This window comes from Hemitrygon akajei, chromosome 3 (genome assembly GCF_048418815.1).
Source record: "Hemitrygon akajei chromosome 3, sHemAka1.3, whole genome shotgun sequence".
NCBI lineage: Eukaryota > Metazoa > Chordata > Chondrichthyes > Myliobatiformes > Dasyatidae > Hemitrygon > Hemitrygon akajei.
In genome coordinates, this window is record NC_133126.1 from 51,807,217 (window position 1) to 51,820,926 (window position 13,710).

The 13,710-nt window shown below is 40.9% G+C and overlaps 1 protein-coding gene across 2 annotated transcripts in view; it reads left to right on the forward strand.

The window, feature by feature from the left end:
* Positions 1-2,151: 2,151 nt before the first annotated feature.
* cdkn3 (cyclin dependent kinase inhibitor 3) overlaps positions 2,152-13,710 on the forward strand; it is a 32,207-nt gene continuing 20,648 nt past the window's right edge. Inside the window, exons 1-3 of one of the 2 annotated variants that reach the window (XM_073039866.1) lie at positions 2,152-2,568; positions 8,021-8,103; positions 11,789-11,844. In XM_073039866.1, coding sequence (XP_072895967.1) covers positions 2,560-2,568; positions 8,021-8,103; positions 11,789-11,844 — 148 coding nt within the window. In that variant the 5' untranslated portion in view covers positions 2,152-2,559. Of the gene's footprint in view, positions 2,569-8,020; positions 8,104-10,525; positions 10,646-11,788; positions 11,845-13,710 lie in introns of those variants that run through there. The other variant, XM_073039867.1, reaches the window with a different exon arrangement.

A 13,710-nucleotide genomic window follows, 5' to 3' on the forward strand; every position in this document is an offset into this window, starting at 1 on the left:
CACGTATTTGCTGCACAAATCACTCTCTCACCTAGATGGGGTCAGTTGTGCTGTGAGGATTACATTCCTTGACTTCTCTAGTGCCTTTAACACCATCCAGCCCAAGATCTTAAAGCACAAACTAATGGAGATGGGAGTAGACTCTCACATGGTGGATTGGATAGTGGACTACTTGACAGATAGACCTCAGTATGTGCGGTTGGGAGACTGTAGGTCTGACACGGTGGTCAGCAGCACAGGAGCGCCACAGGGAACCGTACTCTCTCCGGTCCTGTTCACCCTGTACACATCTGACTTCCAATATAACTCGGAGTCCTGCCATGTGCAGAAATTCGCTGATGACACAGCCATAGTGGGGTGTGTCAGGAATGGACAGGAGGAGGAGTATAGGAAACTGATACAGGACTTTGTGATATGGTGCAACTCAAACTACCTGCGTCTCAATGTCACCAAGACCAAGGAGATGGTGGTGGACTTTAGGAGATCTAGGCCTCATATGGAGCCAGTAATCATTAATGGAGAATGTGTGGAGCAGGTTAAGACCTACAAGTATCTGGGAGTACAGTTGGACGAGAAGCTAGACTGGACTGCCAACACAGATGCCTTGTGCAGGAAGGCACAGAGTCGACTGTACTTCCTTAGAAGGTTGGCGTCATTCAATGTCTGCAGTGAGATGCTGAAGATGTTCTATAGGTCAGTTGTTGAGAGCGCCCTCTTCTTTGTGGTGGCGTGTTGGGGAGGAAGCATTAAGAAGACGGACGCCTCACGTCTTAATAAGCTGATAAGGAAGGCGGGCTCTGTCGTGGGCAAAGTACTGGAGAGTTTAACATCGGTAGCTGAGCGAAGGGCGCTGAGGAGGCTACGGTCAATTATGGAAAACCCTGAACATCCTCTACATAGCACCATCCAGAGACAGAGAAGCAGTTTCAGCGACAGGTTACTGTCGATGCAATGCTCCTCAGACAGGATGAAGAGGTCAATACTCCCCAATGCCATTAGGCTTTACAATTCAACTGCCAGGACTTAAGAACTTTTTTAAAGCTATTATTAATGCTTTTTGAGTTAGTGATTTAGATGCATATCATATTATTACTGAGTTAAGTATTGTATGTAATGAGTTTTTGCTACAACAAGTGTATGGGACATTGGAAAAAATGTTGAATTTCCCCATGGGGATGAATAAAGTATCTATCTATCTATCTATCTATCTATCTACAATGTCAGATTTAATAAAGTTATTAGTTTGGTGCTATTTCCTTATTCATTGACTAAGCCCTGAAAATGTTCCTTCTTCAAAAAAGCAACAAATGCTGGAGGAACTCAGCGGATCAGGCAGGGTCTATGGAGAGAGTCGTGTTTCAGGCCTTCAAAAAATACATCTAATCCCCTTTCACAAGTTACTGCTGAACCATTTTCTTCCATTGTTTCAAATCACACTCTTAGAGCATCACAGTATTGTGAACCACGTGTTGGCCAAGGGAGAAGACCTAATCCCCTAATTCAACCTAGTCAAAATACTTTTCCTCATCCTCATTTTTTGACAGAAAGTCTGTTTTCATTTACTTTAGCTTCCTTACTCTCTTCTATTTATTGCAATATTTGTATTTGTAGATGTATAAGATAAGGTAAGATAAAACTTTATTTATCCCGAAGGAAATTATTATTGAAGGTTGCTCAGTCAGAAATATATACTTTAAAATACAAAATGTGCATTAAAAATAGTGATAGTTAAGGTAAAATACGTCCATATTTAAGACGAGTTTATATAAGATACGTTAGCAGCTATTACATAATTTACACACACATTTGTAGTATTTTTACGTAAACTTAGTTCAATATTTAAATATCAGCTCACATTTAAGCACCTCCAAGGAAGCAAAATTCGGCATTATTGGAACGCTAAATGAACCAATAAAACGATGAGAAGTAGAAAACGTAACCAATCAACTCCCGCGAATTTAGGGTGTTGCTGCCTCCATAAGCGAACCAATCGAAAAACGCGTAATAAACCACCTGGCCGCAATAACGAATCAAAATCGGTAAGATAGGACCACCCCTGACCAAGTGATTGGCTATTGCACCAAAATAGATTTTTTTGAAATCAAACGTATATAAGCGGCTTCAATGTGACGCGGAATAGAAACTGAGCTGGTGATATGTGAGGGGCGCATCGCAGGGCTGGTGGTAGAGAAAGGATAGACTATGAGTATAGTTTGACAGGTGTTCACTGGAGTTAAATTTGTTAGCAAAAGAGCTGGTATAAAATAGGAGTTACATATAGGGCTACAGAATTAGTAGGAGAGTGCGGGTGTGGGGAAATAGCCGGGAAGTTAGAGAGATTGGAAAACGATTTCAGAAGGAGAGTGACCGAAAAGAGGATAGTAGGAAAAGAGGTAAAGAAAATCGAAGAGAGAAATCAGCTGATGAGAAACTACAAGGAGTAGAGATGAGAATGGTAACAGCAGAGTAGTCAAGTTTAACGAGGCGGCAGAAAACACCTGCGGCGACGAAAGGGTGAAATCTCAGAAAACGCGGAATAGTAGGTGTCTCCGTGTTGTGATGAATCTGGTGAGTTCAGTTCCTGAAAACGTTTTACTTGTAAAAATAAGGAAAGGATAGAAATATATTGTAGGTACTGAAAAGAGACGTGGCATGCCTCTGGCACCATACTTCACTTTCATACAGACGTGTCATTAACCCACCAGATTATAAACAATTTAATATTGGTATCCGACGCTACAGTGTGAGGGGAAGCGACAAGGTGGTGGGATCTGAGAATGCATCACTTGACAACACTAACCTTTTAAACGTTCAAAGCCTATTTAAGCTTTTGCAGTGATGATTAGAAGCTTTTGGAATCAGTTGGATTATATTTAAGTAATTTTAATATCGAGAGTACTTTCCTTATTTTAATTTCTTTATTACTTCTGTAGCTGGTTTTGAGTCAGTTTGTGATGTTACTCGCGTGCCTGGCTGGCAACGTGTTCCGTATTTCTATGTATGTGGCCAGTACTTCTTTTTCACTGTCGATTAAGAGGTGGTGTAATTTGCAAGTGTGCGTAGGTAAAACCATAATACATACCACCGTCGCTTTGGATTTTTATTATTTATTTTGGGAGAAACTAAAATGAGAGAGTGCACAGCTTGGAAGATAATCTGAATAAAAAGCAATTTTTAAAAAACTAAAAGAATGAAACATCCATGTTCATCCGACAGTACTTTGGCATTTTGCTCCTATCGTGCAACATTTTATTTTTGTTAAAATTCTTCTTCGATGCTAGGCAAATGCGTTTATTGCTGTACTCACTGGAATTAGAGGGGGTCTTTTCAGTTTGGAGGTCTGCGGCCAGTGGTGTGTTATAGGGATTGGTGACCGTCCCCTGTTCAAAGTAAATTTATTATCAAAGTACATATGTCATCATATACAACCCTGAGATTCATTTTCTTGTGGGCATACTCAATAAACCCATAATAGAACCGCAAACAAACTGTGCAAATACAAAAGAAAGTAATAAATATAAAGAACACAAGATGAAGAGTAATTGAAAGTAAGGTTATAGATTGCGGGGCGAGTTCTGAAGTACCTGGACTGCCTGATGATAGCAGTGAGAAGAGAGCCTGGCCCGGGTGGTAGGGTCTCTGAAGATGGATGCTGCTTTTCTGCAATAAAGATTCACGCAGGTGTGCTCAATGGTGGGGGTGGGGTGGGGGTGGGGGGGGGGGGACTGTATCCACTGCTATTTGTAGCATTTTCTGTTCAAGGGCATTGGTGTTTCCATACCAGGCTGTGATATTGCTAGTCGATATACTCTCCACCACACATCTGTAGCAGTTTGTTAAACTTTAGATGTCATGACAGATTTTCACAAATTCCTATGGAAGGAGAGACACACTGCCGTGCTTCCTTAACAATTGCACTTGTATGCAGGGCCCAGGACAGGTCCTCTGAAATAATAACACCAACAAATTCAAATTTTCTGATCCTCTTTACGACCGGCTCATGGATCTCTGGTTTCCTCCTCCTGAATTCCATAATCGGGCGCCTTGGTCTTGCTGCCATTGAGTCAGAAGTTGTTATTGCACCACCCAGCTAGATTTTCAATCTCCCTCCTATATATATGGTTCATCACCACTTTGATTTGGCCAAAAACAGTGGTGTCCTCAGCAAACTTGAATATGGCATTGGAGCTGTGCTTTGCCGTGCAACGCAAGGGTAAAGCAAGTAGAGCAGGGGGGCTAAACACACAGCTTTGTGGTGCACCTGTTTGTTGGAAATCATAGAAGAGGTGTTGCCAATTTAAACTGACTGGGGTCTGCAAGTGAGGAAATTGAGGATCCAATTATACAAGGTGCTATTAGGACTTGAAGCTTATTGATTAACTTTAGGGTGATGATAGAGCTGTAGTCAGTAAAGGGCATCTGGATGCATAATAGCTATATAATCGCTCTCCAGATATTCTAGGGTTGAGTGAAGAGCCAAATGAGATGGCATCTGCCTTAGACCTGTTGCTCTGGTAGGCAAATTGGGGTCAATCCAAGTTGCTTCTTGGGCAGGAGTTGCAGTGTTTCAATACCAACCTCTCAAATCATTTCGTCACAGTGAATGTAAGTGCTACTGGACGATAGTCACTGAGACAAGTTAACATTTTCTTGGCCACCAGTATGATTGAAGCCTGCTTGAAACTGGTGGATACCTCAGACTGCTCTGAACACTCCAGCTGGTACTTGGCCAGGTACCTCCTCTGGGGCAGATGCTTTTCTAGGGTTCACCCTTCTGAGGGCTGCTCACATGTCACCCTCACCTGAAATCACAGGATCATCGGAGGCTGCGGGAGTTCATGACGGTTTCCATCTTTTGGCATAGAAGGCATTGAGCTCATCTGGAAGCAAAGCCCTATTGTTGTCCATGTCACTTGATTTCTCTCTTTAAGAGATGATTGTATTTGAGTCCTGGCACAACTGTCAAGAATTCTTTGTTGATTCACGTTTAGTCCAGAATTACCGCTTTGCCTGTGAGATGGTTTTCCAGAGATTGTACCTGGACCTGTTGAAACTTCCTTGGTCACCAGACTTGAATGCCTCTGATCTGACCCTCAGCAGATTGTGGATCTCGTGGTTCATCCAGGGCTTCTGGTTAGGGACACACTCATCTACAACTGTTCTAATAGTCCATGACAACCATGGTGTATTCATGGTTGTCCATAAACGAGTCCTTGAACATGGCCCAGTCCAGTGACTCGAAGCGTCCCGTGACAAACTTTGTTCTAATCTCTGGAGCTTTGTTCTTTAGCCTCTGCCTTTATGCAGGTAGAAGGACAGCCAAGTGACCCAATTTACTTAAATGGTGTCTGGGTGTGGAACAGTAGGTATTCCCTATCTTGGAACAATAGTGGTCTAGTGAGTTGGGACCTCTGATGTTAGAAATGATGGTAATTGGGCAGGATTTTCTTCAAGCAAGCCTAATTGAAATCCCTGACTATGATTTGAAATGTAGTTTCTAATGACAATTTCAATGAGAATATAGTGGGCATGATTACTAATCGGTGGTTTAGAGGGCAGTGGGATATTGCACTGGGAACTATTTCTACTGTGGAAGAGTTGAATGTGTTCTGGTAAATTAAACCAGGCAGGACTTGCACCAGTAAATGGTAGGGCTCTAGAGACCAAGGGATGTATAGTTTCCTGAAAGTGGAGCCATGGGTCGACAGGGTGGTGAAGAGGGTATTTGACATGCTTACATATATCAATCAAAGCACTGAGTACAGGAGTTGGGATTCCAATTGTACAAGTCATTAGTAAGACCACACCTTGTGTGCTGATCTAGTTGCCCATCTAGGGAAGGGTGGATCCACAGGGGTCGGAGTTGTGAGGACTGAAGGACTGAGTTGTAAAGGGGCTGGGAATGTTGGGGCTTCCCTTACAGTGTCGATGACTGAGGGGTGATCTTATAAAAGTTCAAAGTAAATTTATTATCAAAGTACGCAAGTCACTATATACAACCCTGAGATTTATTTTCTTGCAGGCATACTAAACTACAGAATAATAACCATAACAGAATCAATGAAAGACTGCACCAACTTGGGTGTTCAACCAGTGTGCAGAAGATGACACATTGTGCAAATGTAAAAAGAAAAAAAAAATCAAGGACATGAGATGAGTCTTTGAAAATGAGTACTTGATGAAAATGAGGTTGTAGGAACATTTCAGTGATGTTGAGTGAAGTTATCCCCTTTTGGTTTGAGAGCCTGATGATTGAGGGGTAATAACTGTCCCTGAACCTGAGGCTCCTGTACCACCACCTTGAGGATAGCAGCAAGGAGAGAGCATGATCTCAGTGCTGGGAGTCCCTGATGATGGATGCTTCTTTCCAGCAACAGTAATTCATGTAGATATGCTCAATAGTTGGAAGGGCTTTACTCATAATGGTCTGGGCTGTAGCCACTGCTTCATGTGGAGTTTTCCATTCAAGGGCGTTGGTGTTTCCATGCCAGGCAGTGATGCAGCCAGTCAATATACTCTGTACTGCACATCTGTACAAGTTTGTCAAAGTTTAGATGTCATGCTGAATCTTCAAACTCAAAAGGAAGGAGGATAAGTACACATTCTCCTTTTTGAGTTTGAAGGTTTAGTATGACATGTTTAGATGATATATAAACTTTTTTCCCCCCTGCACAGTGGGTATAGTGAACAAGCTACCAGAGGAAGTTGTAGAGTTGAATAGAATTGTAAAATGTAAAGGATACAGATACATAGATAGAAATGGTTGAGGGATTGCTCGGGTACATAACTTGATTGGCATGGATGAGGTGGCCAAAAGGCTTGTTTCTCTGTTGCACAATATAGGAAAGAAAATAGAAATGTGAGCAAACCAGGATATTTCAATGAGTGAGTCAGCACAATAAGACCTGTTGTCTTTTACACACTATTGTGGTGATCACTGTTCATGTGTGCAAAATAGCCAATGGGACTCAACCTTTGACCCTGAGTGTGCCAGCCAAAGCCATTGGCTATGGTCATCCATACTTCCCTCATTGGGGAAACTGAAAGTTAACATGCTGGATTCCAGTGACACAGTTGAGAAGGCCTTCCTACAAAACTCCCTGAATGCATTAAAGTTGTTAAAGCCCTACTCCCAATTTGTCAGCTGTCACGTCCTGATGTTTGGAATGTTGGAAAACTATTAAAAATTAAAATAAGTAATTTTTAAGCAGAAATAATCATTCCAAAAATAAATAATCCTAAGAACAATGTTTAAATTACTTTTAAAATGTAGGTTAGGTGGCACGGTAGCATAGTGATTAACAGAACACTTTACAGTACAGGTGACCCAAGTTCAATTCCAGCCACTGGCTGTAAGGAATTTGTACATTCTCCTTGTGACCACATGGGTTTCCTCCCACAGTCCAAAGACTTGGAGGTTGATGGGTTAATTGGTCATTGTAGATTGTCCTGTGATGAGGCTTGGATTAAATCAGGATTGTTAGGTGGCATAGCTCAAAGTGCCTATTCTGCACTGTATCTGAGTAAATAAATAAGGAGATTGCATTTTCATTTCTACCCATTACCACTCTGCATCCATATCCTATGTTTAATTGCTGGGTACATTAACAAGATTGAGCATCACTGCTGGGAATCCAGAAGCAGCCACCTTGATGAAACAATGCCCTCATTGATTAAGTACATTTAGAACTTTTTGCATTTGACTTGACATATGACACTGCCTGGAGACTTGTTTGGAACACTTGCCAGCAACATCTGATCTAAAATTATAGATTTAGTTAAACTAGTAAATAAAATCTGGAAGATTTCTCCATTCATAAATTAATATAAAATAGAATGTTTTTAACAATTTTCAACATTGAGCACTTAATTTATTATATTGATTCATGAGGTCTGAGTTTAATCTAACAGTGTTCATTAGTATTGGTGACTGAAGTAGGAATGTTCCATGTTTGTGTTTCTTGTTCTCAGTACAGTTGCAGCTGACTTCTATAAAATTGTTTATAATTTTTTTTGAAAGACTCCGACAACAAGGTCAAGTGAATTTGATTCTTCAGATGAAGAATTTGAAGAAGAGCACCACTTGCCACTCCAAGTATCTTGGTGAGTGTCTCCAGCAAATACACTAGTGATGCGCTGCACACATACAGTGACACACCAACACTTGGCTCAGCAGGCAAAGCATTACTGTCATTTATGAAACTTGCCACAGAACTTGTTTCTGCGAGATTTATTGCTCTATCTTATGTCTTGCTTGAATATTTTAAGATGGAGGATTTAAGATTAGTTTTTACAAATGTAATGATATTTCCACCAATTTCCAAACTCGTAGTTTTTTTTACATTTTTTAATTAAGAAGGGAGTTTGCAACGTGAAAACAAATATTTGATTGTGATGCACTCTGGAAGTGTTGAAACCTGTCTGACTTGTTATGTGATCCTGAAATTCAGTGTGGCCGATGTTTCTGTCTTCCATCAGCTTCTACAAATAATTAGAGTAAACATTTGACCAAAATGAAACACTTGCCCTAACCAGCTGGTAATTGTGCTGAATTCAATTGTCTTTCAGTCCTGCTCATTTAAATCATTTTTTAATGTCATTATGTATCATTTCAGACATCTCCAATTCTTTTTAAATAAAGACTTGAAGATTTAATTATGATGATGCACATCCTGATCTAAAACCGTGTGGCATAGCATTTTTCTTCTCCCTTCAATTGCTAAAGAAAATCTTGAATTTGTGCCTTGGTAATCAATTTGCCCAACTGTGATATTAACTATTTAACTATTCAAACTTTTAATAATTTCTATTACATCTCCTCAGTCTATTTCTGTTCCATTGACATGCTATTTAATCATTTCTCATGATCTATAACATACTGATGAATTTTCATTGTATCCTTTTTGTCTTTGCTATAATATGGTGCCCATCCTTTCAGTTTTAAGACAGTTTAATTATTATCTTGTATGTATTTATCATCCCTTTTTGCTTTTGGCCAATAAGGTGGCATGCACTTAATTGTCATAAGGTGTCTCTTACATTGTACCTTAGTGCTTTGCACCTCAGTTCTTGCAGTGGACACATGAACAGAGAATTTAGCAATTTTTAGATATTTCTGCATGTCTTCTGTTACATCTTGCATTGTTACACCTCCTTCAGCATTGCATGCTGTGCTCTTGGTGTGATCTTTGCAAGATGCTCACTCCTAGGAAGAGTAGCAACAGTACTGTTTCCTCTATTTTCTAGATTATTTCTATTACTGTGGGATGATGAACACTCAGATCTTTTGAAATATTTTTGTAAACTCTTCCAGCTTCATGCATCTTTGCAATTCTTCTAAGGTCCATTGAAAGTTGTTTTGATCCATGCATAGTGCACATAGAGATCTTTCTTGAGATGAGCATGCTCTCAGTATACTGACTTTGTGTCTTTTTTTTAATATAGGGCAGGGCACCTCCACAACCCAGACCTCTAATCTCATCTCATTGATTGAAACACCCAACTCCAAATAGCTTTTGTAGAAGGCATTACCCAGAGGTTCACATTCTTCTTCCAACAAATGCATGTAATATTGAATCATTTCTCAATAAATGAATGTATTTAATTAGGTTCCCTCTTTATTTAGTTTTAGAACACATGAAGATGTGATCACGTTTTAGGTCACGTTTATGCAGAAATCGAGAATATTCTACAGGGCTCATAGGCTTTCTATTGGAGGTTTATTATGCCTCTAATCTAATACTCATGATGCCCATCTCTATTTCTCACCATCTCCCTTGACCCTGTGTGCTCAAGCTGCTTGACACTTTCTGCAACTGTTTTCCAGAAAAATATTTAATATTTCAGTTACAGACCATTCCTGACAAAGGGTACTTAACTTGAATTGTTAGCTCTATCTTTTCCACAGATGTGACTGGACTAGAGTATTTTTGGAATTTAACACACGCAAAATGCTGGAGGAGCTCAGTGGGTCAAGAGGAAAATTAATAACTGGTGTTTTGGGCCAAATAATTGTAATTTTCTAGGGTTTTTTCTTGGATTTCCAGCATCTGCAGTTTTTCTTTCCACAAAGATGATTTACATATTATTTATATTGAATGATTTTTTAAAAAATTAAACTTAATAAAGCTTCAGGATTCAGTTGAACTTGATAGATTTTTTAAAAAGAGAGGGAGCGATTTGCAAACTAATCGATGTAACGTTCACTCTAACCCAGAATTATTTTGAACAGCATTGATTCATTTCAACTGTTCCTACTAAACATTCACACTGTGTTAGAAGGACATTAATTGCATATATTTATAACATGAGGTAGTCCAGCCAGGTATCTCCCTCTCTAAGGAGAAGGATAATGTTCATTTGGGTAACAGTTTTTGGGAGCTTGATGATAAACCACACAAGTAAGTCAACTGGAAGGATAGTCAGTGCAGAAAAGTTTTTCAGCCCACTGAGTCCAGCTGACTGTTAAGCAACTAATCCATTTTACTTTCTCCACCTTCCCACCAGTTAACCCCTCTGCACAGTAGAGGTGATTTACAACAATCTATTGGCCTACCAACACACACAATGACGGGGAGAATGTGCAAACCACACCAGCAGCATCCGAGGATGTGATGGCACTCCTAGCAGCTGGAGCTGTGAAGCAGTGGGTACACTGTGCCATGCCAAGTTGGCAGCAAAAGGGAACAAACTGCATTTTGAGAACCATTTAGTCGCTTCAGGCTGCTGGAAAACACGTGTGCTTTAAGAAGACACCCAAACTCTACTTGATATTCATTTGCTAAAAGGACTGTCCAAACACAACCTTTTTAGACCACTAAAATAATCAATGTGGTACATCTTTATTGTCAATAAGCAAAAGCTGTTCTTTAAACTATTTATTATTCCTGCTGTTAATTACAGACTTGAAGAAAAAAATTACTTCAATTTGGCTTAGTTTCATTTAAGTATGAATTGCTCAGTTTTCAGAAAGTTGGAGAGTCATCTGCAGGATATCCTGCTTGTGTACGAAAGCTAATTGGGCCCTCCTTCGGTCAGGGTTGACTATGGATGGTCGTGTCCCAGCTGTCTACATTATGCGCAAGCCAGGGCAGCACAATATGGAGAGCAAGCTGTTGCCATATGTAGCAGGCTACCCCTCCCCACGCAGCTGATGAATCCAAAGGAGTAACAGATCGATTCAGTCCAGCTACAGTGGTGTTGCAGAAATTGCCAGTCAGTGTTGAACTCGACATGGGACTGCCTTAGGGACTCCAGCTCTGGATTCAATACCGAAGCCTTCCCCTTGAACGGGTATAGCCTCAAAGCAGGGGAAATTTCCAATCAGAGCTTTCCTCCTTCTAGCTGATCCACCAACCACAGCTTACGAATCCATCTGCCTGAAGCAAATGTTTTAAAGGTGCCCCTTCTCCTGTCAGTAGAAATGATTCCCCTGAGCTTAGTAGCTAAGCCACACATGAAGGCCAGGAACTGCACATGCTTGCCAGAGGTTATTTGAGACACACGCCATTGGGTGCATTTAATAGAGAGTGAGAACTTATCCTCACTTCCATCCCTGGCTATAACCCATAAATGCTACTATCCTGAGACAGTCTGCATAATGAAATGAGGCCAGAATGTAGAGACTGGTGACAATAACTAAAAATCTAATTATCTGTCCAGTCTTCATAAGCAGATGAAAGTATTTGTAGAGGCTGTTGCCTTCCTTGACAATGATCTACTGTTGTCTAATTTTGTTGTCTAACCTTTCAGAAATAAAGATGGAATTTCTTTATTATAAATTTAATAGGTTGGATTTAGCTGTGCTGAACTACCAACAGTCCCTTGGAATCTGTGCACTACCAGGTAAGCCACTAATTTTCTTCTCATAGAGTATAGAACATAGAAAATCCACAGCACAATACAGGCCCTTCGGCCCACAATGCTGTGCCGAGCATGTATTTACTTTAGAAATTACCAAGAGTTACCCATAGCCCTCTATTTTACTAAGCTGCATGTACCTATCCAAGAGTCTCTTAAAAGACCCTGTTGTATCCACCTCCACTCACCACTCCCTGCGTGTTTTTTTTTTTTTAAACTTGCCCCAGACATCCCCTCTGTACCTTCTTTCAAGCACCTTAAATGTGTGTCCTCTCATGTTAGCCATTTCAGCCCTGGGAAAAAGCCTCTGACTATCCACATGATCAATGCCTCTCATCATCTTGTACACCTCTATCAGGTCACTTCTCATCTTCCGCTGCTCCAAGGAGAAAAGGTCAAGTTCATTCAACCTATTCTCATAAGGCATGCTCCCCAATCCAGGCAACATCCTTGTAAATCTCCTCTGCATCCTTTCTATAGTTTCTGCATCCTTCCTGTGGTGAGCTGACCAGAACTGAGCACAGTACTCCAAGTGGGGTCTGACCAGGGTCCTATATAGCTGCAACATTACCTCTCGGCTCCTAAACTCAATCCTATGATTGATGAAGGCCAATGCACCGTATGCCTTCTTAACCACAGTCAACCTGCGCAGCCGCTTTGAGCGTCCTATGGACTCGGACCCTGAGATCCCTCTGATCCTCCACACTGCCACGAGTCCTACCATTAATACTATATTCTGCCAGCGTATTTGACCTACCAGAATGAACCACCTCACACTTATCTGGGTGGAATTCCTTCTGCCACTTCTCAGCCCAGTTTTGCATCCTATCAATGTCTCACTCTAACATCTGACAGCCCTCCACACTATCCACAACACCTCCAACCCTTGTGTCATCAGCAAATTTATTAACCCATCCCTCCACTTCCTCATCCAGGTCATTTATAAAAATCATGAAGAGCAGAGGTCCCAGAACAGATCCCTGAGGCACCCCACTGGTCACCAACCTCCATGCAGAATATAACCTGTCTACAACTACACTTTGCCTTCTGTGGGCAAGCCAGTTCTGGATCCACAAAGCAATGTCCCCTTGGATCACATGCCTCCTTACTTTCTCAATAAGCCTTGCATGAGGTACTTATCAAATGCCTTGCTGAAATCCATATAGACAACATTACTGCTCTACCTTCATCAATGTTTAGTCCCATCCTCAAAAAATTCGATCAGGCTCGTAAGGCACAATCTGCCTTTGACAAAGCCATGCTGACTATTCCTAATCATTATGCCTCTCCAAATGTTCATACATCTTGCCTCTCATAACTCATCAGGGTGATTGATAAGTTCATGGCCTAAGGTAGAAGGAGATGAGTTATTAACTTCACACTTTCTGCACAATCACTCAGTTGAACAGCATGCGCATGTAACGAGAGCTGTATAACTCATCATCTACCTTAGGCCACAAACTTATCAGTCACCCATCTGTGGACACTTTATGGAGGTCCAAGATCCGCATGCTCCATGACCGCTGGACTAAGTGTGTAAATGTAGGTGGGGACTATATTGAAAAATGTGCTAGGTTTACTAAAATTGACTCCTACCTTAGGGCACAAACTTGTCAATCACCCCTCGTACTTTTTCCACTGTCACACTTGATTGGTCCTATTCTCTCACGTCTTATCCTCTTGCTATTCACATACTAGCAGAATGCCTTGGGGTTTTCCTTAATCTTGCTCGCCAATGTCTTCTAATGGCCCCTCCTGGCTCTCCTAATTTCATTCTTAAGCTCCTTCCTCTATCATTACCTAGATTTTTGTACCTTTTGTAAGCTTTTCTTGACTAGATTACAATAGCCT